The sequence below is a fragment of the Dermacentor andersoni genome, chromosome 2, assembly GCF_023375885.2.
Source record: "Dermacentor andersoni chromosome 2, qqDerAnde1_hic_scaffold, whole genome shotgun sequence".
In the NCBI taxonomy this organism is placed as follows: domain Eukaryota; kingdom Metazoa; phylum Arthropoda; class Arachnida; order Ixodida; family Ixodidae; genus Dermacentor; species Dermacentor andersoni.
The window spans coordinates 27,714,150-27,739,360 of NC_092815.1; the positions used below are offsets into that span (position 1 = coordinate 27,714,150).

Here is a 25,211-nt window from a genome sequence, read left to right on the forward strand (position 1 = left end):
TCATTCAACCTTTTTCATTTGCGCACACAATCACGCCACTCAGAAACACAATTTCTTTCGGAAGCGTCTTCCGTCTGAAGATAAGATACGGGGGCAGCTTGTGCCCATCTGCAGTGCAACAAAGCATTGCGGTGACTCTAGTGTTGTCGTGGCCGAAAGACAAAACGCGCACTTGCTTCGCCCCCTTCTTTTCAATGGTTGTGGTGGCAGGCATGTCAAAGTAGAGTGGCGTCTGATCAGCATTTCCGATCTGTCCAAAGTGGTAGCCGTTTCTATGGTGCAACTTCAAAACTTACTGCTGAAAACTGTGCAATTTTTGTTCGTATTCTTCTGGCAAATTTTGGCATATCCCTGTACACCTTTGAAGAGAAAAGCCTTTTCTTTTCATAAAATTTGATAGCCAGCACCTGATCACTTTGAAGTCACTTTGCATTAGCCCTTTCTGTAGGGCTAACTGCACCGCCCACATTTTGAGCAGATAGGTCGTCACAGACCGCAGTGCCGCTCGCTGCTTTTGCTGCACGTATTCCGCAAACAGCTCTTTTATTTCTATGAAGCGGCCTTGCTTCGGTCCACTGAAACCCTTCCTTGTTGCTTTGCTGGCGAAAATATTCTCCTTCTGTTTCGGGAGCTTTTTGGGAGTTTTGGGAGCTTTGAATGCTCGTGATGTGACCAGATTTCCGTCCGTCTCTGCGCACATGATAACTTTCCTTTTAAATGCGGCATCATGGTGGACTCGGCGTGCCTTCGCAGTCGGTGCTTCTATGCTGAATGAATAAATACAGAAAACAGGAAGACAGGCGGTAGACTAGGTTACAGCAGTGCCTGGTTACATGTACAACATGGAGGTATGCACATGGAGGAAGCTAAGGCAGCTAGGCTAAAAGCGCGTACAAGGTGGCCATTTTTCGAATGCCGATGGCAATATGGTAATGCGGATTTAGGGTCGCACTCGATTCTAAAGCACATGCAATTTTTGGACCAGTTTTATCAGAAAAAAGGTGCGCGTTATATTCGAGTATGTATGGTAAGTGCATTAAGGTGCTTATCACAATATGGTTGGTGGTGATAGCTATATGATAGCTGGTAGGAGGAGATTTGCTGGAACGGGAATAACTTAGTGGGCACCAGCATTTTCACATGAGAGAGCGGGCGAGTATTGTGTGAAAGCTGCTGTGACGGGTGGCTACTATTCTCTATTGCATGCCTGGCACCTTTTCTCGTTTGCATGGGATGCAGTGGCTGGAAAACGTATCATACGATTACAGTTTGGCGATTATGGCTGGTGCTGAAGTATTGCATTTTCCAGGAATGCATAAACAGGTAAGAAATAAGCACAACTGTATTAGGTCATTTCTCGTGTTTTTGGTTGTGAATGTATGTAACATGTAATTGCATGTAACAGCATTGTATAAACGAGGTTCTACTGTATATGTCAAAGTTGCAACGCATCACGCAGGAACATCGGGCAAACAACAACAACGTCGGAGCTACTCCTGGTCTCACCGCGAAAGAAGCACACATCCAACTCGCCCACTATCAACATACAACTGGGGGAACACCATCGTTCCGTCTCAGAGCGTAAAGATATTGGGAATGGTTTTCCAGTCGGATCGCACCAATACAATATTAATTCAACAGCTTAAGAATACAACAGCCCAAGTTACGCACATGATCCGGCGAATAACAACCAAGACAAGAGGCATGGGGGAGGCGGACACGCTTCGGCTTGTCCAAGCCTTCGTCGTGTCTCGAATAACTTACGCTATTCCATACGCACTACTCAACGAGACGGAACTGAAGAAAATCAACACAATGATCAGAAAGGCATATAAGCAGGCGATGGGCCTGCCAACCAGTACGTCCACAGAACGCCTACTACGACTAGGTGTGCACAACACGGCCGAGGAGCTGATCGAGGCACATTTATCCAGTCAGCAAACAAGGCTGGCGGTTACGGAAGCAGGGAGGTCCATTCTCTTACGCCTGGGGCTCTCTGCCCCTCTGAGCCATCCGCCGCCTCAGACTGTGAGCTTACCCCATGCCATCCGGAGAAACATCACCGTACGTCCTCTACCTCGCAATATGCACCCAGTGCACCACGCAGAGCAAAGGGAGGCCCGCGCCCTGGCCATACACAAGCGATACGGGACTTTACTCTCTACAGCCTACACGGACGCGGCTTCTTACTCCAGACGCGCAGCCACAACAGCCACCGTAGTCGTCAACACAGAACATCGGAGCAGCATTTCGCTCACACGAAACAATCCCCTCCAAGCCGAGGAAGCGGCCATAGCCCTCGCGCTCTCCCAAACAGAAGTTGAAGTCATAGTGACCGACTCCCAACAGGCGTGCCGCAACTTTGCTAGCGGCAGAATTCATACCACTACGATCCGGATCATCAATCAAAAGCCGCCAACGAGATCAGTCATGATCATCTGGGCGCCAGCTCATCAAGGCATTCCTGGCAACGAGGTCGCCAACCACGTGGCTCGAGATCTGACCTACCGAGCCGACGCCGAGGAATCTGAACCCGAGCGCATGCACCCTCTAGTCTCTTACCAAGACATCACACAACACTACAAGCTAACCCGCAGAACATATGAACCCCCGCACAAGTCACTACCTAGAGAGCAGGAGCGATACCTCCGAGCTCTACAGGTTAATACATTCCCCCACCCAACCAGAAATCACCTCATAGACCCTACAAAATTCTCTCCGCAATGCCGCTTCTGCGCGGAGCCCGGGTCCCTCAGGCACATAGTAGGGGGTTGCAGAGCGGCACCATTGAATCCTCCGAACCCTTACCCCACTAACGAGCTTTGGGAGAGAGCCTTGGCCAGCTCCGACCTCGAGGATCAGCAACGGCTGATTGCGAGGGCCCAGGACGCAGCCCGAGCTCAAGGCATTCTGGAATGAGGACGCCTCTCCAAAGCTTCATTCACTGAATAAAAATGTTTATTCTCTCTCTCAAAGGCGATTCTAATACATAGGTGTCCGTAAGACCTTTGCTGGGACTGAGCTTTAGCAGTGTTATAACCGGGAAAATGTATGAAGAAGGAATGTATAAACGAGGTTTATGTATAATGTATTACAACAGCTTTCGACAAAATTGCAAGTTAGAACGAAAATCCACACGTGATGTACTGCAGACATTAATCCATTTGACAACTGGATGCAGAGTGCGTGATCCTATGGTGCTTTGGTAATGAGAGTATGGCAGGTGCATGCAAATAGCATCAATATTGAGATCGCCACCATTTTGATGATAGCAGATCTGCTAGAAAAATTACAAAGTAACCAAATACAAACTTCGCTTTAAAGAAGTGTAGCACAGAACTGACGCCAGGCTGAAGTGAACGAGGCAGTTGTAAACCATCAATGAGGTGAAAGAAGCTAAGCGGCATAAACAGCAGTTCGGCGTCTATGAACCCTAGCTGCCGAAAGTTGCGCAACCCTTCTTTTATATTAATGTATGTACAGCTTTGTTGGGCCAATGTATGTCCTTACTCGAACCTCATACCCATTACTAATAAAGACTTCTTAGGTTGCGACAAGTGTTGTCTATGAAAGGGCTTTTTGCTAGTGTTGATTTGGCATTATTCATAAATTATGTGAAGATGATTCCTGTCATTTCTTCTGCAGTCACAAATGGTGACGAGCAAGCAAGTGTGAGTACATCGCATGTGGCCTCACGAGTGCTGTCAATTCGGTTTAGCGTGAAAGTGAGGAGCTAGGATATCAACAAAAGGCTTTCAATTTTCAGATTTTCAAATGCTGTCATGATGCCTCATTTTCCTGCATGAAACTAGCTGCTCATTTATAAGTTTTGGACAGGCCTAACAACAAATGTTTGGCTTGAATGCAAAGCAAGCAATCCAGAACATTATCAATGTGTTTAGGAACTTTAATGCACCAGCTGAAGTGAAAAATCTATACTCTAGGCGCCGTATTTACCGTATTTACTCGCATAATGATTGCACTTCTCTTGTAAAAAAAAATTGACACAAATTCAAGGACGCGATCATTACGCGGGTTAAATTTCCCGCGAAAAGAATGCTTTTTTCATCCCGCGTTTGCTGTGGCATGACAACAGGTCAACAAACAGGCGGCTTCAGCTGTAACAGTGCAGGACACCAAAACAAAAATAGTGGCCGGCGGAGCAAGCTAAACGCGGCAAGTGCGACTTTTTTCTTCTCGTGAGTGCATTACGTGCATTGAAACAGTTTCTTCCTTATCAGGAATGAATAATATCATTAACATCGGCTAGTTTGTGGCAATATCGTAGCCATGTCCACTTTGAGAGGACAGAAACAGAGATGGGCGCGCTTAGCTGCCAGTGACATTGAAACACATGGAGGGCACCCTGCAGAAACGGTGCATTTGTCTTCACTACTATCTTAATACAGCACGTTTCCGCTAAGGGTGGGCGAATATCTTAGCTGTGTTACAAACGTCGGTGTGTGTGTGTGTGTGTGTGTGTGTATATATATATATATATATATATATATATATATATATATATATATATATATACACACACACACACATATATATATAAGTGGTCATTCTGAGTGACCTATTGCCCTTCTTGAAATACGCACGTGCTGACTTGATGGCAGTTGTCTGTTAAACGTTCAAAAATTGGACCACAAGGAGGCTATTTAACTCGGCTCCCTAAATCTAAGCCCATGGGCGCACTTGCTTTGCGAATGCCACGCATATATTCTTTTTTGGAACTATTATATATATATATATATATTTTTCGCACCGTAGCTGGACCACAGAGTTGCCGGAGCGGGCCGTGCCTTGTATATGTGTACTGTGACACTGTGTTTCTTTCCACAAGTTGCCGCTCTTCTGTCTTCCTTCTGGGCCCCTTCTCTATTGTGCCCCCCGCCACCCAATTCAACTTGCCCTCTCTCCCGCTACAACGGCAGCCCACGCACTGGTGCTGCGGAGCGACCGTTTTCTCCCTCCTTGCCTCGGGTGCACGGGAACCTAGCTGCCGCTACTTCCCGCCCCCCTCACTCTCCGACTTACGTCTCCCTCCTCCTGTGTGCTTTTTTCTTTTTCTTTCCTTTTTCTTTCTTTTTCCCTTTTTTTTTCCTCACTGACCTCCTTGCTCTACATACATGTGACTCCGCCTTCCTCTTGCCCTGCATAGCTGCCAAAGGCCGCTGTAAATCTGCCAAGGCGCCGAAAATCAATCACTGTCACAACTGTTCCTCTCGGTTTGATGTATGTAAGAACGACCGGGCACCCGGTCTGGTGTCTTCACTACCAGGGCCGAACTGCCATTTTTTTGTAAACCCTGATGAAGATCGGTCCACCGATCGAAACTGTCGAAATTAAATACTTGTTCTGTTTACCTTGTAGCACCACTCAAGTTCTTTACGTTTGAAAGGTAGCCTGAAGAATCCCTCTTTGCCTACTATATACATATACATATATATATATATATATATATGTATATATATATATATATATAGGGTACACTTCTAACATATCAGTGTGAACGTAGCCACTATCGTTGCGCTCGCGATTTGTTGCGTGCCCACGAGTGCAGAGGAGAATTGAAAGGCGGCTTTTTTGTTGTTGTTGTTGACCAAAACCATTATGAAGCCTACAAATAATAAAGCCATGGTAAGTTTGGTTTTGGCTTTTTTTTTTCATGGAATGCGATGAAAGGAATGGAATGTGGCATCTGCTTAAGAATGTTTGGTGCGTGCAGACCACTTGGTATGTTTTCGAGAGTAATTCGCATAGCATTCGACAGCATTCAACAGATGATCATCATTAGCTAGACTTGGCACACGGCATATTGCTGCAACAAGTTTGGGGTGCGATCATTACACCGGAAAGAAAAAAAATTGAATTGAATTGAAAACATTGAAATTGAAATTCAGGGGTGCGATCATTAAGCGAGCGTGATCATTATGCGAGTAAGTACGGTATTCGATTCTAACATGCCCCGAATCTAACATGCATCCAATTTTCGCAGGCTGAAGGAAAGAAAATAAAAGTGTACTTGAATATAACATGCCACTGATTAATAAATGAAAAATATAGCATGCACACCACACTCATAAGGAAAAACAAGATGCGCAAAATTTACCTTAACCAACAGGATTATTTTTTATAGTGAAGCTGTAGATGGCTAGGTTCTGGAAAAAATGGTGCGCATTTATCAAGCTGTGTAGAATGAGAATTATCCTCTATAAACGCTAAAAGGCACATTTATAGTCCGACGTTATGTGTGCGCCTCTTTACTGTGGCGTCAACATCGCCTAGCAACGTTGTCAGCAGCTGTGTTCCGGCAGTACTATGGATAGGACGCCTATTGTGCGCACCAAGGAAGAGCAGCGTGCCCTCCAAGAATGACAGCACGAGCAGAAGCGGGAATTGGCGCGAAGGCAGTGAGAAGCTGCTAACGCTGAGCCCGTGTCGGTCAACGGGCCTGGACCGTCGCGTAGCTGCCTTCCCGAATAGAAACGGGATAGGGCACAGCGGCAGCAGAAGGAGACCACTGACGACGAGTGGACCTCCAACACCAAGCGTATCCGCAATGCCCGTTGGGACCCAGAATACCACGAAGAGGATAGGTTCAGCATTCAATGCTATACACACGCCAATGTACCAACTGAGCAACATCGGTCATGTAGAGACTTTACGTTTGCTATAAACTTCCCAGCATCATTGTTCAGCCCATCGCCGTTTAAAAGGACAGTAGAATCATGAAGTCACGTGTATGTGTCTTTATTCAATCTACATAGTAATCACTATACACAGCTTCATTGGTCATCCAACTTCACAGGGTGGAATGGCACTGAATGTTTTTAATAAGCTTTCATAATGAAAGCAGTGCATCACTGTCGCCATTTGCTCTCCATTGGCCATACATACCAAACCCACAGGGGCGGCATTCTCAAGCGATCACTTTTAGAGACTGCATCGGACTTGTCAAAGTATGCATCCAAAAGTGTTCCTAGCACTGTCCTAAGATGGCGAGCTTGGCACAGAGCCAGAAATGCTGGAGCCGATTATGCCAATGCATCTGGTGTCGAGTTGCACAAAATCTCACAAATGTGATAGTATCTTAATGTTTTTGCCTAAAAATACCACTCATGATGTTAGTTTAGAACACAATGAAGCGACAGCAACTTTTCCACAAACGTGCTCTGTCACCATTTTGTGACGGCGATGATGTAGCGTCTGACAGCTATGACGTTAGGCTGTTGCCAATGCTGTGAACACAATTTTCGAACAAAGAGGCAGTTTTCAGACAGACAAGTGGTTATAGGCGTTGGCGCATGGATGATAAATTCTCCAAGTTTGCTAAACCCACTGCTGTAATTTGCACACAAAAAGGCTGTCCACACTTTTATACTTAAATACACATCTACGCCACAGGAAAAGCTGCTCGAGAAAGAAAGGAAGTGACGACTTGAAACACCCTCATAACGTCTTTAGAGACTTCGAAGGGTGTGCATAACCACAACAGAGAAACTGTTAACACCCCATAAGGGGCATGTTACAACTGTGGCTGTTCAAAATGGCTGCTGCAGTACAAAGGAGCACCTGTTGAATAACAGAGGACTCACCAGGGTAACCATCGCAAAGCACCTCAATAGGAGTGGCCCGTTTTGTGTCACCAATCTTCTGGTAGCGTTCCTTGAGGGTGTCTGCCTTGAGACCTTGCCATGGAAGGCTACCCCTCAGGAAGTACATGAACATATGCCCCAATGCCTCCAGGTCATCCCTTCTGCTTTGCTCTGTGCAGAGAAGTTCACCACTGATGAGAACATGGCACCACAAAAAGGGAAAAAAAGAAATACAGATTGTGCAATCCCATCTGTACAAATGAGAAGGCACAAATTGTTACTGCATTGCTTCATTCATAAAGGGGGATTGCATTACAGAAAGCTTGATTGTGAACATTCAATTGCCATGAAGTGACAGTCAATACTGCTTCTTTGGAATTGTACTACCAGTGTCCAAATATGATCAATACAGTAAGCAGGAGTACTACAAGGCACAGAATGCAAGCTGAAAGCATTGTAGACAGGCTCACTTCTAAGCAGCCAGAGGTCCCCTTACCATACAACAAATTGTCTTGAGCACCTACCACTACAAGAACTGCAGCTGCTTAAAAAGACTGAATGTCTTGTGAGATGTTGATAGAAATAAATTGACCATGATTTATAGTGATAGAACCCAGCACACTGTTCGGGATTTAAGTAGGAAATATAATTTCAAGTTGGCAAAGAAAGTCAGAAAAACCAGGAAGTGGCGAGGCCTGGCAGTGAAATCTTGATACTTCGAAATGCAGTCAAGAGATTACTGTACGTAAGTCGACTGTCATTAAGTACAATATAATTATTGCTCAGTATTGCAGTTAGTATATTGTTATACGCTTGTGCTTTATTCTATGCAAATTATGAAGTAAAGAAAGTCCATGCTAACGAGCGCCACTCGCGTTGTCCCACATGCATGGCGGCGCACATGCTGTTGTACATGTGCATGTATAGCACGACTTTGCAAGTACCCAGAGTTTTATGATCTCCCTGTGATACAAGTTGTCATCAACGAGTTGTGCCATAAATGGGTGTTTTGTTTAACTTCGTGTTGGCGCCTCTGCCACACTACCAACTCGGAGCTCTCCACCAACCGTCAGCAGATTGTCGGCGTCTGTACAGTGTGACAGAGGCGCAGACACGAAGGAAAAAACGCTGTCGCCGACAGTCGGCATACCGAAATCAGTGTCGGGTCGGCCTAGTGTGAGTGAGCATTTACCAATCGGCATTCTCCAGGCATGCTGCTTGTGGCGGGGATGGTGGTCTATTGTGTAAGTTGTATTTGTCACTTCCGCTGCCGCTTTCGTCCATCGAAGCATTACGTTCGAGTGCTACTTTGTAAGGATCTAAATTCTGAGCTCGCATGCGAGCTAAAATCTTTTGTTCCAGCTCGCTCAGGTCTTCGAGAGATGACATCGGAAATCAGAAGCACAAGCTTGGCAAAAGCAATGTGCATGAATTGCGTATTATGTGTAAAAGCGTCTTTTCGTTTTCAATGCGCTTGGTTTAGTTTTGACTGGTCAAATACCAATGCAGTTGGACAGAAAACCTCAAGAATATGTAGCTATATCGCAGAAATACTTTAAAACTTTGGAAAACATGAATTGCAGGACCATCAACTTGACATAAACAAAATAATACTTTCCCAAACCTATGGCCACACTTGTCGTCTGCCTTGCACTACGGCCGGCCTATAATCGCTATCACGCTCACCTATAACACTTTTCAGCATGCTTCCAGTGAACGACTTCATCTTCGCTGCAGATAGAAAAATTCGGATAAAAAATGTTCCATGGCGTTTTTCGCGTTATTACTTCATGACTATATGGCTGGTAAAGCTTTTAATTGCACTAAAAAAAAGCGAGTACTATGAAAATTGGTTGTGAATCCCTTTAAGACAAACTTTAAAAATTTGGACGACACTTTAACTTCGCCTTTAAGAGTGGAAAGTGACAGATTTCAAAGAAACCTCACTGCTTAACACGTTTCACAGCAAACTCAGCTTTCTTGCAGATGCGAGCGTGATGGCATTGTCAGAAAGAATCGAGCTAGCTGCACGACTCGGAAAATGGGTATGTTTTCAAGTTTCCGCGTATAAGAATGATGTTTTCCTGGATATTCAAGTTAAACTCCGATGCTGTCATGTCTGTAGGTTGTGTTTAGGTCGCAGTTTAAGATTTTTCTGACGTATTTTACTTTGAGAAATTCAATTATTTCAGTAACGCCTCTGCGCCACGCGAAGGGCCTCTGTGGGTGCCGTTTGAAATTATTTTTAACCAAGCTACATCAGACGCTGACACCAGATTTTTGCAACATGAGGCCCTTAACGCTGTCGCGTCAAAACACAATGACTTTGTAGTAGGTAGGACCAAGCAAATGTGACAGAGAAGAAGGCCACATATACACGGCAGATTACAGTGTTTAAGCGTTTGAGGAGTTGGTTACCGCTGTAAGAGCAAGAATACTGTCCATTGCCACAGTACATATCAACAACTCTCTTTGTGTGTGTGCGTGTTGGATGCACAAATCGTATTAATCTCAAATGCCACGTTTATAGGCTGTCAAATGATGCAATTGCGAACTACTAATACTTGCTCCTCAGCTATTTGACGGACACTATCTGATTGTGTCATCTACAACCATAGTGTGAAACTGAAGGGGATCACTGTGTTCGTAGGAACTTAATAACCAGGTACACTAATGAGTGAAAAATGCTTGCCACAAACCGTTGTGAAATCAAGTGTACGTGTTGAACCCACAGAAAAGGCAAAATAAGTTCATTATAACCAGACAGCATTTCTCAATGTGCATTGAAATCAAGCCAGAAAAGTGGCACTCTCACATGACACTTTACCCAGAAAGGAAGCAGCTGTAAATCCATAACACTACCTTTGCCAAGGTGCGTGTTGATGCTCATGTAGCGGGCCGTCCCTGTCAAGCTCTTGTGTTCCCGGTAGGGAATGTGCTTGTTGGTTTCAGGATCTATATACTCCTTGGCCAACCCAAAGTCAATGATGTGGATGATATTGTGCTTCTTGGTGGACTGCCGCCCGATGAGGAAGTTTTCGGGTTTCACGTCCCGGTAGATCAGATGTTTTGTGTGCACATACTCAATTCGATGAAGCTAAAACAACAAGAACAGCACCATTTAGTGGGAACATCTTTTTGCCTGGAAATACGAGGCAGTTTATTAAGGCACTCTTAGCATCCTGCACTTGTTTAAACGCTCCCATACTACAAGTTTTGTGACAAGTTTTGTGACAAGTTTTGTCTTTCACATGTGAATGTGCGATCATCATCATCATCATCATCATCATCAGCCTGGTTACGCCCACTGCAGGGCAAAGGCCTCTCCCATACTTCTCCAACAACCCCGGTCATGTACTAATTGTGGCCATGTTGTCCCTGCAAACTTCTTAATCTCATCCGCCCACCTTACTTTCTGCCGCCCTCTGCTACGCTTTCCTTCCCTTGGAATCCATTCCGTAACTCTTAATGACCATCGGTTATCTTCCCTCCTCATTACGTGTCCTGCCCATGCCCATTTCTTTTTCTGGATTTCAATTAAGATATCATCAACTCGCGTTCGTTCCCTCACCCAATCTGCTCTTTTCTTATCCCTTAACGTTACACCTATCATTCTTCTTTCCATAGCTCGTTGCGTCGTCCTCAATTTGAGTAGAACTCTTTTCGTAAGCCTCCAGGTTTCTGCCCCGTACGTGAGTACTGGTAAGACACAGCTGTTATAAACTTTTCTCTTGAGGGATAATGGCAACCTGCTGTTCATGATCTGAGAATGCCTGCCAAACGCACCCCAGCCCATTCTTATTCTTCTTATTATTTCCGTCTCATGATCCGGATCCGCAGTCACTACCTGTCCTAAGTAGATGTATTCCCTTACCACTTCCAGTGTCTCACTACCTATTGTAAACTGCTGTTCCCTTCCGAGACTGTTAAACATTACTTTAGTTTTCTGCAGATTAATTTTTAGACCCACCCTTCGGCTTTGCCTCTCCAGGCCAGTGAGCATGCATTGCAGTTGGTCCCCTGAGTTACTAAGCAAGGCAATATCATCAGCGAATCGCAAGTTACTAAGGTATTCTCCATTAACTCTTATCCCCAATTCTTCCCAATCCAGGTCTCTGAATACCTCCTGTAAACACGCTGTGAATAGCATCGGAGAGATCGTATCTCCCTGCCTGACGCCTTTCTTTATTGGGATTTTGTTGCTTTCTTTTTATGGAGGACTACGGTGGCTGTGGAGCCGCTATAGATATATTTCAGTATTTTTACATACGGCTCGTCTACACCCTGATTCCGCAATGCCTCCATGAGTGCGATAAAATGTGGTAAGTATTAGACATCTCAAGCTCTTCTAGTAATTTGGCAATAAGCGCCCTCAAGTGTGGTCAGGCTTTCAGTTATCTTAAAAAAGGAACTACAGTTTTCCAGGAACCAGAAACCCAACTTTTCTATAGTTATGACAGCCCACTGATCAGAGCCAAATACATTTGCTCCTGCATAGCAAGCAGTACACTGTGTGGGGATGCGCGACTCTCGCGCGTCCCCTGATGTTTTTCCCGCATAGCGCGCCTCCTGTAGTGCGGCTTCGCCGCGTGGCCGGCGTGATGCCCGCAACGGTCGATGTGGTTGGGGCGCAGTGCGAGAGATGGCGCGAGTGTTGCGCTGCTAACGCCGCCGACAGGCGAGGTTACTTGGGCGCCGAAAGGAAGGCGCTTGGTCTCTTCGGGTTCGGGAAGCGAGTGGGAGCGGACGTGCCGCCCGCGCGTGCGCTGACCATGCTTCTGCGAGACCGTCTCGCGTGGCCGCCTTCGAACGTGCCACCATTCGCGTGGCTGTACACGCGAACGACCAGGCGTTGGGATCCAGCATGGGGCGAACATATTCACTCGCTATGCGGTCGTCGCGGTAAGTCAGACTTCTAGATTTGTCGCGCGCCCATCGGCATGTTTTGGGGATAGCAACTCGGCTAGCAGGCATTGATCTATGAAAGGTGCAATAAATGCCCTTGTGATTGTTTGCACTACTGTGTTGTCGTTCCTTTGTCCCAAGAGTACGGAGGAGGACCCCGTATCTCCCACATCTGGCTGCCCAACGTGGACCTCTTGGGGCATCGGACGATAATTTTTAAGTGTTGCTTCGTTCAAGACCTTTGTTTGAACCGAAGCGTAGGCCTAGCGTGGATTTTGATCGCTAGCGTCGGCGGCGTGCTTTCTTGAGCGAGGCGACAGTGGCTGTAGTGTGTTTGAACTCCCACAACTGCTACCTGGGAACACAATCCAACAGCAAGAGAAGCTATTAAAAAGGAGTACTTGCACATAGCTTGTACATGGTATAAACATTACCACATGCTCCTGACATGTAAAATGAAATGACACTCGGCAGGTACAAAAGTAGAGAAACACGATTGAATATTAACGTGATATTAAACCTGGCTTTAATATGCCAGACCTAGCGTAATATACTTTATTGTAGTACCATGACATACAACAAAACTTGCTGAGATGTAGCAATAAGGCTTCATATGATTACATTGCTCGTAGAAGATAAACAAGTATGTTATACATATTTCCTGTGGCTGCTCTTGCTCATGGCAGCAACAGTGATTGTGGAAACAGAGTGGGTCAATCTATCATGATGTCATGACACATCCACTTCAGAGGTACCGAAACTGGCTTGTAGCAACAACATCAATAAGTTATCTATTGTGCTTTTCTAGTATTTTCCTGCCAGTATGTCTCCTATAATTTTGAGAATTCAAACGTCCATTTGATGCAAAATATATGTTGAAAATGTCATGTCGCTACTCCATTAAGTTCTAAAGTATCAACTCACTAGCTGAATGGCGGTAAGTAGAACTGTCTTGAGGGAGAACTTGCGGTCGCACAGGTCGAAGAGGTCCTCTAAGCTAGGGCCCAAGAGTTCCATGACCAGAGCATTGTATTTCCCACAGGGCCCGAAATAGTAGACCTTTGGGATGCCTTCTACAATGACGCAATGAGAGAAGGACCAGAGGACATCTGTCAGTGGATTATTCACATCTTTCGACACAGAAAGTGGTTGCACAGAGTGACAACAGTTGTTACAGTGTAATAGGATGTGGAATGAGGTGAAATAAGACCAGGACAGGAGTGAACACACTGTTGCACAGTAAGAAGTATGAACCGACTAGGCAAGCAACAAGTTGTAAGTGACAGTAGCACATAACATGGCCCTAATTCAGAACTTCCAAGAGCTGTATGGCATGAGCTGTTTGTGAAACAATGTAGATTGCTGACTTGGTATCCCACACTGCAAGAGTCTCACAGTGCCCAGGACAAGAACATACGGAGCTGTGTGTGTGACCCTTTTCTGTGTTCCTGCTCCAGGCTCTATGGAACTTTTAGAGCTGCACATGCATTAAATATATGTGCTGGTTACTTTTGTACCAAACATTATAAAAATACAAATGTTTCATTACTCTTTTCCATTATATTAAAGTTGCATATAAACTTTCAGGAAATAGAATAGAAGTGACTGTTGAGGATAGTAATCTCTACATTACAGTTATGCCTATTTAAGTAAGAAATACTATTATCATAGTAATGTCACTAAAAGGTGTAACTAAAAGGGCTTTTCAATGAACAATTTGAATAGCTTGAAATGTGTGCTGGTCTTCACAACATTTAGACTGGCGTCATCATGAGCCATCACAACAATGCACTTGGTGCACTTAAATGCTTCCATTCACCGATTTGATAGCTCACTACCCCCTCCTTAATTTGTTCAACTCCCACTCGAAATATTACTATTCAGATATTCCTGATAAAAATTTGTGAATATAGCAAAATTACATGTTGTTACTGCAACACTGAGCAGTGTACATGTAAAAGACAAACAACTTACCATTGTTACCTAAAAGCTTGTAAAACCTGTATTCTAAATGTAATTGTGGAGCCTTTGACTTCATAGGTTCCTGAGAAAGAAAAAGGGAAGGAGATAAAGTGGGGAAGTGGTGTTTTACAAGTGACATAAACAATATGAACTATTGTCCTTGTGTGCATAACAGTTTGAACTGCAAGAGTTTAAACTAAACGTGGTACGTGGCACGACGCAACGTAGGTACCTATGCCATAAGCATCTGAAAAGCACATTGAAGAAGAAAAGTGACCAAATACATTGCTCTATTTTATCAATATAAAGGATGAGAAAAAAAGGAAGTAAAAACAAACAAATCATGGGATTTTATGTGCCAGAACCACGACCTGATTATGAGGCACGCCGTAGTGGGGGATCCGGAAATTTGGATCACCTGGGGTTCCTTAACGTGCACCTAAATCTAAGGTGTTTTCACATTTCGCCCCCATCAAAATGCGGCTGCTGTGGCCGGGTTCGATCCCGTGACCTTGTGCTTAGCAGCCCAACACGATAGCCACTAAGCAACCACAGTGGGTAGTCTAAGTAACGCTAGCTTGAATGGCAATGGACCATTTTATTTGATAGTTCACTTCTTGTGTCAGAAAATAAAGCATAAAAGTGACAGATGCATGACAATGCCATTTTTGAAGTCTCAAACAGGGTAACTGCAATGTTCACAAAGTATGGAATCAGCTTCCAGAGGATTACACAGTGTTTAAGCAGGATCGTCAACTTGGTAAATTCTGTAAATTTGTGACAAAAAGGCGAAAAAATCCACGAAATCCTAATGCCATGTACTTTTGTCACTGCCTGGTTTCAGAAAAGTTCTCCTTTTAAGTATAACTTTCTGGGTCATCATACTGAGAACTGCTCAGTGGTTCTCAATAATATACCAAGGATGTAGTGTACCTAGTTCAGAGTGCCCACACTGTTTAACAATTAATCTCGTCTCTCCATATACAGACAAAGCACATTTGTAGTACAGTAAGAAATGTGCTTTGCTGTCATGTTAGGTGTAAGCAATACAAGACATAGATGACTGTCCAATGTTCTTGCTATCAACCAGTGTGGATCACAATATTTAGTACAAAATTGTCCAACAGTCAGCCCAAAGTATTTACTGTTCTTTTGAACAATACTCACGCCATATTACTGCAATAGCATTATTGATGCCTGCAATCTCATACATTTTGTGCAATGAGAATGGCTACACGTATTTGGCTGTGCCAAAACCAGCAATAGCATATCTGTGCAACATAACATTTTGCATGTATGTAGAATTCGAGTCAGCACCTCATGATGTGCACAAAAGGCCACAAGCAGCAGACTAGCATTCCTGGTTATTAACCCTTTGACGGTCAATGACGTAAATATACGGCGCTGCGAACAAGTCCGAAAATGGTCGATGCCGTATATTTACGGCGCCGTCTGTACATTTAAAAAGCGCGCCAATTTCTTAACTTTTGCTTTTCTGTCATGTGCTGCCACTATGTGGGGATACAGGGAATTTTTTTCGCACGCCTCCCTCTCTCAGTTTTCGTTGCACGGTTTGTTTTAGCGCTAGTTTGCTCCTGCACGTCTATATACTACCGCTCGCGCATTGGCGCGCGTGCGTGCGGGAGGCCGTTTAGATTTTGTTTCGCTGGCCGTTCCGGCTTTTTGCGCTTGAAAAACTGATGGCTATCTCGTTACTAATCGCTCAAAGGGCGACCGCTTGTTTCTCGCTCATTTAGTGCTCACAAGGGTGCACTTTTCTTTTTTTTAAGACTCGTGAGAACTAATTGCCCTAGCTGGTTGGCGATAAGATGAAGATTAGCGGAAGTTTGTCACAAGTGTTGCTTTTTTTGATGGGCACACAACCAAACAGTTTTCTTGAGTGCGTGCACATACGCAGTTCGATTATGCTATGGACGTACGTATTAGTGTAAGAGCAAGAACATTTGAGACTTGTGAAATATTCTCGTGTGCACCTTGAACTATGAGCATAAAAATGCATCATATTTTTAATTCTGATAAGTTTATTTCCTTTTTTATTGTTGTTATTCATGAATGAAGAGTGCATATATACCAACGCAAAAGATTTTTTCTCACTTTACGGTCACGGTCACCCTAGAAAAATTACGGTAAATTTTTTTCTAATTAAGTCCCTAAGAAGAATTGGAATCTGCAATAAAAAAAATCTGCAAGAAAAAAACCCTACCCGCAAAGGGTTAAAGCACAAGAATGTCCAGTGCCAAGTGCTCTTCTGCAGAAGATTCTGATAAGGGGGAATGCAGTGCTTGGGTTTTTACAAAATACAGAAGAAATAGGTGTCTCTCTCCAGCTTTCGACAAATCATAAACCTAATACAGTAGCATATATTATCTCTACATTCAAATCACTCAAAACATTTGAACACATTTCGTGCTGTTGTGCGACAGTGAAAAAAAGGTGTTCGAAGGCTATTGTCAGCAAAAGCTGAACATGTCATTTTGATTCCGCCTGCAAGTCATATATAGGTGGAGAAAATTATGACAGGATAACACAAGAGGCTTACAATTCCATCTCAAACAATTTAATTTGTTGAAATTCACTAACCTATCAACCAACAGGAACGAAAAACTCGGCCAACCAGCATACAGATGTCACCACAGCTATGCATGGCATATTTTCAACTACAGGGCCCCGAAGGCTTTTCTTGTAAGCTATCTCCACTTCTGATTTAACACTACAAATTGTAAGATGGTGCAGTTACCTGTGGGCTTCTTTCCATAACAACAGCAGTTATGCACAGATTTTCTCTCACCAGAGCATTTTAAAGCCATAAAAGTAACATCATTCATCTACAGCACGAATATGGCATTGAGTATGCATACAGGAATGAGGAAATCAAGCGGTTAAATAGAAGGAAAGAAGCAAGCATTTAGTGAACAGAAGAAAACAATGCAAACTCAGGCTCGCTTGGAATCTCCCCTATAGTGACCCTGCCAAGGTGGACTTCTTGCGAATTACACAAATGCCTGTCCATGGGGCATGTAAAAGTTGCTTTTACAGAGACTTGAGCAGAGACAGTACACTAAACAGAGACCTTTTAAAAAGGCGGCAGTGCAAAAAAGACACGGGCAGAGACGAGATGACAAGGACGAGTGCACGTCCTTGTCCTCTTGTATCCGTTCGTGTTTTTCTTGCACTGCCACCTTTTCAAATATGTACCAACACGCCCAATTTGGCACATTAATCAAGAGACCTTTTAGTTTTGTTACAATACTTGGGCAGACTGTTTAACAAGAGAACAAAAGTGATCAAAAGCCTAAATGAAATAATTACCTTGCAACCAAATGTAGTAAATTGCTTTCCTCATACTATCTCCTTGAATTTCCAACACGTGTATCTTTACGAAAGTAAAATGGCAACTAATGTAAAAGATATTTTTCCCATCTCATAAAATAGCACTAATGAATCTAATTACGTACAGGTGGCCAAACAAATGTATGTGAGATCACCTTACAGAATGCAGAAGAAACAGCAGTGATGGCAAAGTCGCACTGGCATCAGCAGTTTCTCCTTTTCTTGCACATTTCATATGGGCGCTTACAACTGAAATGTTTCATATTTACTACTTCAATTTATATATATATTTTTTACCATCAACAGTGGTGGAACAGCCATTTTACCTTTTGGTGCACATCCTGGCACAGGCAAAATGCTGATTTGGTGCAGTGGCGAATGTACAGCTACACACAAGATGGTCTCAGTTTGAAATGAAATAGTAAATAAATATCACGGAGCCCTCTTCAAGCTCATCAATGCTGCATTTAAAAAATATATTACCGCACTAGTTTCTATAGTATGTAATTGAGTGACTTTCCATGAGTGCATATCATGGTATAAAGCTGCTTCTACCATTTCAACATGCAAGTGCATCTGTCCGTTTACGAAGCTTCAAGTGAGGAAGAAAAAAAAAAAAAGGGAAACGAAATAAGACCAGAACAAAGGCATATAAGAAATATGATGCTACTAAACCGAAGTTACAGTTAAGACAGTTTTCTTTACAGCTAACATGAAAAGTCTCTCCCAGTGCATAACTGTGCCTTGGATCATCGGAAAGCGGTCTGAATTACAATAGAATCTGATCTTCCAATTGCGGAGGGTTGCAGGAAAAGCCCCCTTAATATGCAAACCAGGTGTCAGCGGTTATGTATGTGTACACGAGGTAAGTATAAAGTGTTACCCATCGACTATGCTAAACAATGTGCAACTGGGTATTATCCGAGGCTTCTTTTTGCTCTGGCAGCCTCTTTGAGTGAGCTCCATGCCATGTAGTACGAAGAGTATCAAAACTGCAGCCCGAATGCAACAAATAACAAAAGCAAAGCGCCAGTGCAGTGAAAACATTGCTTAGAGAAGCAAAATGCAGCAAAAGAGTGAAAACTGGCGAAAACAACGAATGGAGGAATGACATCAGCTATATCTGTCAGCTATAACAGCTTCATTGACTTCCAGAATGATGGTGATGACAGTTGGCTTTAGGTTTTGGTTTCAGTTTTACCACTGAGGCCTTCATTCTTATGGTTTCATTGGTGGAATTTTCCACTAAAATGCTATTTTGGAGTAGGACGGCATAGAGGACTGCCCTTGGTGCAATTTGGCACAATTGGTGCAGCTGTTCCACCCTAGCATCAAGGTTTTGTTTGCACTAGCTTGCCTGACCCATTGAGTCAGAAAATAATCTGGTAACAGCATTAGGCTCTAAAGGACTCTAGATTTCTAGAATGATATTCTTATAGCCATTTTTTTAACCTCTGCTGTGTTTTGACTCCTTACTAGAACTTCCGTTTTCAATTCCTAATACTTCACACCTCCAGTTGAAGATTTAGTAATCTGCTACTGATATCTCATTGAACAAAACAGTTCTGTTCCCTCTGCCACAGCAGATGGTGTCTCGCTGAAGAGCTACACCAAAACACTCCACCTTCGAACATGCATGGTTTCAGCGTACCTATTCAATTTCACAATATTTTCTCATGTCTACCTTACCAGACCGATGTTCACGACAGTGCAAGTGCACATTTATAACTTGGAAGCCTGCTAAATTTCAGATCCCATATCCTATCCTATGTAATATGCCACAAGCTTCATAAGAAGGAAGGTTACTTACCAACTTAATTGCAACATGTTCATTATTGTAGAGGTTCTTTCCTGGAAGAAAAATTCCAAGAGAAATTATAAGCAGCAGCAAAACTACGTCATCAACAGAGTGCAATACTAGTCACTGGATTCTTATACAACCATCACATCGACTATAAGTGCATGGCACAATTTTCTAGTGCACAATGCGCTTGGCTTTCCAGCAGCATGATCATAGAGTTGCACGAGTATCTTCTACACAAGGATGACTGGTGTGTGCATTGTTAGTGGGCGGTATCTTGGACCGGTATGATGCAACCTGCTACGGTTACATCATAAAAGCACGCTGCAGTTGGCACACATTCTGAAAGGCAACATATACATTTCTGGCGCTCTTAAAGGGCCCCTGAAACGGTTCGGACAAAATCTGTAGACGCGTAGGGTACAGCTTAAGTAGAACATTCGCACCACAATTTAAGTGAAGTGTTACGTATTAATGGAGCTACAAGCGATTACAAGTTACCCTCCTCCCTAGTCATGCTTTTCCTCCTAAACTTGTTCGCCGAGCGATCGGAGTTAAGCTCCACCTTCACTGGTTCTGCGTCACGATGCGACGTCACATCGTCCACTTCTGTTTGTTTTGGAGACCGCCCCCGCCCGCACGAAACCTCTCTGCTAGCTGCTTGGCCATCAACCCCAAGCGAGAGCTATGGAAGCAGCGTGCGTTGCGAGCATTCTGTCGCAGCGCCCGAACGTGTCTGGTATTCTGGTAACGACACGTTAACTGAACGCTTTGACAGAACTCAAGCTGATGAAGGAACCTTAGCGTAGACGTACGTGAGCTGCCTGATCGATATCCACGGTCCAGCCACCCGTTGGCACAGAGCTTAACCAGCCTACCTAAGAAAGAGCTAATATTGCTCTAACCAAGTGTAAAACATTTTAAACATCTACAAAAATGTGTTAACGATTACACTCCTGCAACAAATTTACACCAGCAGCAAAGAAGAATACATTTCGTTACTGCTACTGTGTCTGGTTGAACTATGCCACCAGGTGGCTGCACCGTGTGGACCATTCACATTTGCGCTTCTGTTCATCACATGAAACGACCCGCAAGCGGACACGGCCAGCCCCTGTCCCCTTGCGCTTGCATTTACCCTAATACCGGACTCGCGAAATGCTATTGCGTTAATAATCTTATGGTGTAAAGTGACGGCCGCAATTGCTCAAATCCTGGCGCCGATCGGATAGCGGCAGTCCGATGCGCTGCAGCCAGTTAGTTCACTTGTCTACTGGCTTGCAGAGGGACACGATGTCACAGCTTGACATATTGCCATTTGCTAAGTTTGCAGTCCACAATGCAACAAAGTCGAATCATAGCGCTAGTGAAAAGACAGACCGACGCTGACGGCGGAGCTCTCATCAAAGACTGAGCACATTGTAACACAAGCAGACGGCACTTGCTGTGTGCCGGAAGTGCTTAAAGGGACACTAGAGCAAAACAATAAATCAGTTTAGACTAATGAAGCATTGTTTGAGAACCCTGCAGGCAGTCATTTCAAAAAAATAGTTTGATTATTAGATGAGAAAATCAAGGTCCAAGTATCAGTATTTGAATTTCACGCCGAAACCCCAGCGCCGGTACGTCAGCATGACGTCAGGGATTCCAAAGTATGTTTTCGCATTTGAGCTGCATTGGCTGAATAAAGGTTCCCGAAACTTGCCATGTTTAATATTTGGTACCTTTAGAACACAATGTAGTCAATCTGTACCACTATATATAATTAGTAGGCCCTAGAAGATGCCATCAAAATCCAAGACGTCACAGCCCCCAGGTGCGGGAACTTAAGTAGGCGTCGCCACTCATATTTTGTTCTTGCGCTTTTTCTGGCTTACCAAACGTCTTATCGTTGTAAGAGTGGTGTTTTTGGTGTTGTAGAACGGTAATTTACTGATGCAGAAGAACTCAATTTTCACTTTAGTGTCCCTTTAAGTTGTGGGAAGCACACGCTTTACTGAAAAATAGCTCTTGTGCATTCCCTTTATGTTACTTTCTTTTTATAAAAACAAATTAACTAACATTCCAACTATTGTGAACATTATTTGTTTACCATAAAGTTGGAAAAATTATTGGTCACGTGCCCTGGTCAGCCAATCGGACAGCTCGCCCCACTGACGTCATATGGGTACGGGCGGCTTAAAATTCCGGCGCGCAGTGTGCTGCGATCGGCAGCGATGTGCATCTTTAAAACCTTATAATAAATTACCCGCTTTACGCGGAGCACTTAGATGCGCCAATTAATGGTCAGAAGGACCTACTATAACGACTCAGTACGTTTGTATAATATCGTCAAAATCGTTTCAGGGTCCCTTTAAGGAATCTTAAGGAACCTTGGCCATGCACAGTCATTACAATGCAAGCAGCTATCCATTAAAAGACACTACACTTTTGTATTAGCATTTCTTATTCAACAGTCTAATGCAACGCAGGCTAAGGCACAGTGCATAATATACGTCCGAATAATAATATGTCCCAAGTACATATTATTAAGCTGTCATATACTCCCTGTAATCTTTTGCCACATGCAACAGGGTGTGTGAAAATGATGCGGGTTGTTTAAGCTGAAAGAATCTGCTTTCCATCACTTCCATAAGCCCATGCTTTAACTCACCATCTCCTTTCCTGCATTTATTTACATTTTAAAGTATTTAACACACACACTATATATATACACGCATACAGAAAAAAAGAAGAACATGCTGTACAAGTAGTTGAGCCATGTGTGTACCAGTGTGCAGTTCCCTTTGTATGATGCAACATTTCCAACTAATCACTTTCAAAGCATTCAGGAGTTGCAGCACAACAGGCAAGCAAGCTATTAAGTTCCCTTCAGTAGTCCAGCTGCACTTTATCGTGCAAAATGAGGGAATGAAATTGCACAAATGGAATAGCAGATAACTTGAACAACATTTCCAATGCAACATCCTGACAAAATGAAGAAAGTAGAGGTTCAGCTTCAAAGTAGGAAACAAGCAAACAATTCCTTGAAGCAACTCGGATACTGCCGCAGACATACGCACACACAATGACAGACTGTTCTGCCAGTGCATCCTTGATACCTAGCGATAAAAAGCACTAAATTGAAACAGCCACGCAATGTGAACACATTCGAGGACATCATTCCCATGGGAAAAGGGGAGCAGCGATTACAAGCTGCAGAGGCAATAGTGGGGAAGGGGAGTGCTGTCACACCACTGCCCAACCTGTACAAACTTCAATGATCGCAAGGCACGACACAATGTTTGCACTCACTTCCATGGTAACTGGCACAGCCCTAATGATCAATAGGAGTGAGCCACGGCAACATGCACAAAAGAGAGAGAGAGAGAGTGGTACAAAAGGAAGGAGGAGGTGAAATGAAACCAGTAGCAGGTATAATGTGGAAAGTCAACTAATATGTATCAAACAAATATCCCACTCCCTAGAGAAAGCAGCTGTTAGGACTACCCATGTATGATGTTGACCATATTTAAGTGGAAATCTTTGCCAGTGCACTGCCATGCATGAAAACACGGCGTTATGAAAGCAGGAGCCATGTGTGTTTTAAATTTGATCCAATGTTAGGAAGGTCAACCTTGCCGGCCTATTTATTTATAACCTCAAATAAAGCTAGCCAGGTATATCTACGGTGCAACTAACAGTATTCTGACATGCAACTATGGAGAGCCAAGACATGAGGCGCAGCAAACACTGTTTTCCCTACTTCTAGAGTAGTGAGTCAAGCAGGTATGAGTGCATAAGCACACTTGTGCTACACCAAGCCTGAACAAATGCATTTGAAAAGGAGATAGCAGTACAACAGCAAAGAAATGGCAACTTTAACAACTGTCACGCACACACACTCACACCCCCTTTTAGTGTAATGGAAGACAGCAGCAGAAAGGAAAAATAAGGTTAAACATTAAGCCAAGTTGATGGGCTATACTGTTTACACAGAACAGGGCTTAATAAGTACAGGTGATAATGCCACTGTCAAATTCCCAAAGCAGTTTTTCTTCGTGTTAACAGCGCAAAACGTAGATGAGACACGAGACAAGATGACGACACCACAAGCGCTGCGCTGAGGACGACACTTGTGGTGTCGTCTTGTCTCGTGTCTCATCTACGTTTTGCGCTGTTAACACAAGGATGGAAAACCAACAAGCCCAAGCTGCTATTCTAGTTTTTCTGGTAACATATTTTGGAAACACACAGCTACTAGTCAATTATGAAAGCAGAAAGGCACATCTTAAGATAAGTCAATCGAACAAATTGTAAGAATTTATTTTTCAGCACTAAATAAACCTTGTTATGTCTCAATACAGTGATGAGCATTAGTTAGATGTTTACCATGAGGCCAGCCTGTCATCAGCGCATGCCCAGACGACAATGGGACCCGACATAGGCTGTGACATGCAAACAAAGGGGCTCACTTTGAGGTGACAACAGTCGCTGCCCTCTGTAGAAGCGGCGATTACCACAAAGATCATTCCTCAACCTGACCCTGACAAGCCTAACTACTTGATGAAAGGAGCCAACATCAAAGGCTATCATCGAAACAGCGTCAACCTCGGATTCCCAGATTGCTCCATACTTGCGCCATATGCGGGGGCGAAGGTGCTACACAGGAGCTGGAACGGTGCGACACCGAGGGAGGGATTATTGTGACTAATTAGACGATTGTGATTGGCGGGGATACAGTGATCAGATTCCCTAATCTAGTCTGCTAGGGAAGATGACAGTACTAAATGCGGGAACCTTTGGCGCAGTGAAAGAGGTCGTGCTGACGTTTCCTGATGTTAACTCGAAGACGTTTAATATGCTCCTACACGGAGCGAGTTTCTGTATCTGGAACCAGAGTAAATCGTCTTTTTCCTTCATTCTTACTACCGGACGTACTCATCAATGTGGCTGGAGGATACCTGGCCCACACGCCACCTCAATGAGTGGAAATGCCACATTGAAAATGTTGCACAATAAAACGCATTGTACCATGGTTAAGGCGCAAAATTGCGCAAATGGCAGTTTAACATTTTCAACATGTTTCAGTGGAAAAAAAAAAAAAAAAAAAAAAAAAAAAAAAAACAGGCTCCATTTCAAAGCCATCTGCATCCTACCTTCGCTCCTCTAATGTTTCTCAAATACATTAACGATTTCAACAGCATCAACTACATAGAGATGATGAAAGAAAGTTAAGAGTGTCATGACAATCATGTTGTTTATAATCAATTATGTAAAATCATTAAATTCTATGGCTAGTATTTCACTCTTGAAATCAATAGTCTATGGTACAAAATAAAAAAAAGACCTTTATTGAGAATTTGTTGTCACTTTCTGGCCCACATGAACTTCTATATAACGAGCATCCTTGCTCTTTCAAAAGTATGGCACAGAGGTGAGTATTCTTGAAGATTTTATGTCAAAGATAATGTTCTACGTAAAGAAATATTAATGATGCTTAGCATTCCTCTGCAACATTTAGATAATCGCCACTGTGCAACACATTGTATATTCTCTTTCTCTCTTTGTTGTAGTATATTACGAGTCATATAGGATTTTCAAGCATG

At 43.6% G+C, this 25,211-nt stretch overlaps 1 protein-coding gene across 2 annotated transcripts in view; it reads right to left on the bottom strand.

The window, feature by feature from the left end:
* gish (casein kinase I gish) overlaps positions 1-25,211 on the bottom strand; it is a 62,545-nt gene that overhangs the window by 26,970 nt on the left and 10,364 nt on the right. For both annotated transcript variants that reach the window (XM_050189636.2, XM_055077317.1), the window contains exons 2-6: positions 19,633-19,673; positions 14,484-14,553; positions 13,434-13,582; positions 10,467-10,701; positions 7,605-7,775 (exon numbers count right to left, since the gene is read on the bottom strand). In XM_050189636.2, the coding sequence (XP_050045593.1) occupies positions 7,605-7,775; positions 10,467-10,701; positions 13,434-13,582; positions 14,484-14,553; positions 19,633-19,673 (666 nt within the window). The remainder of the gene's footprint in view (positions 1-7,604; positions 7,776-10,466; positions 10,702-13,433; positions 13,583-14,483; positions 14,554-19,632; positions 19,674-25,211) is intronic.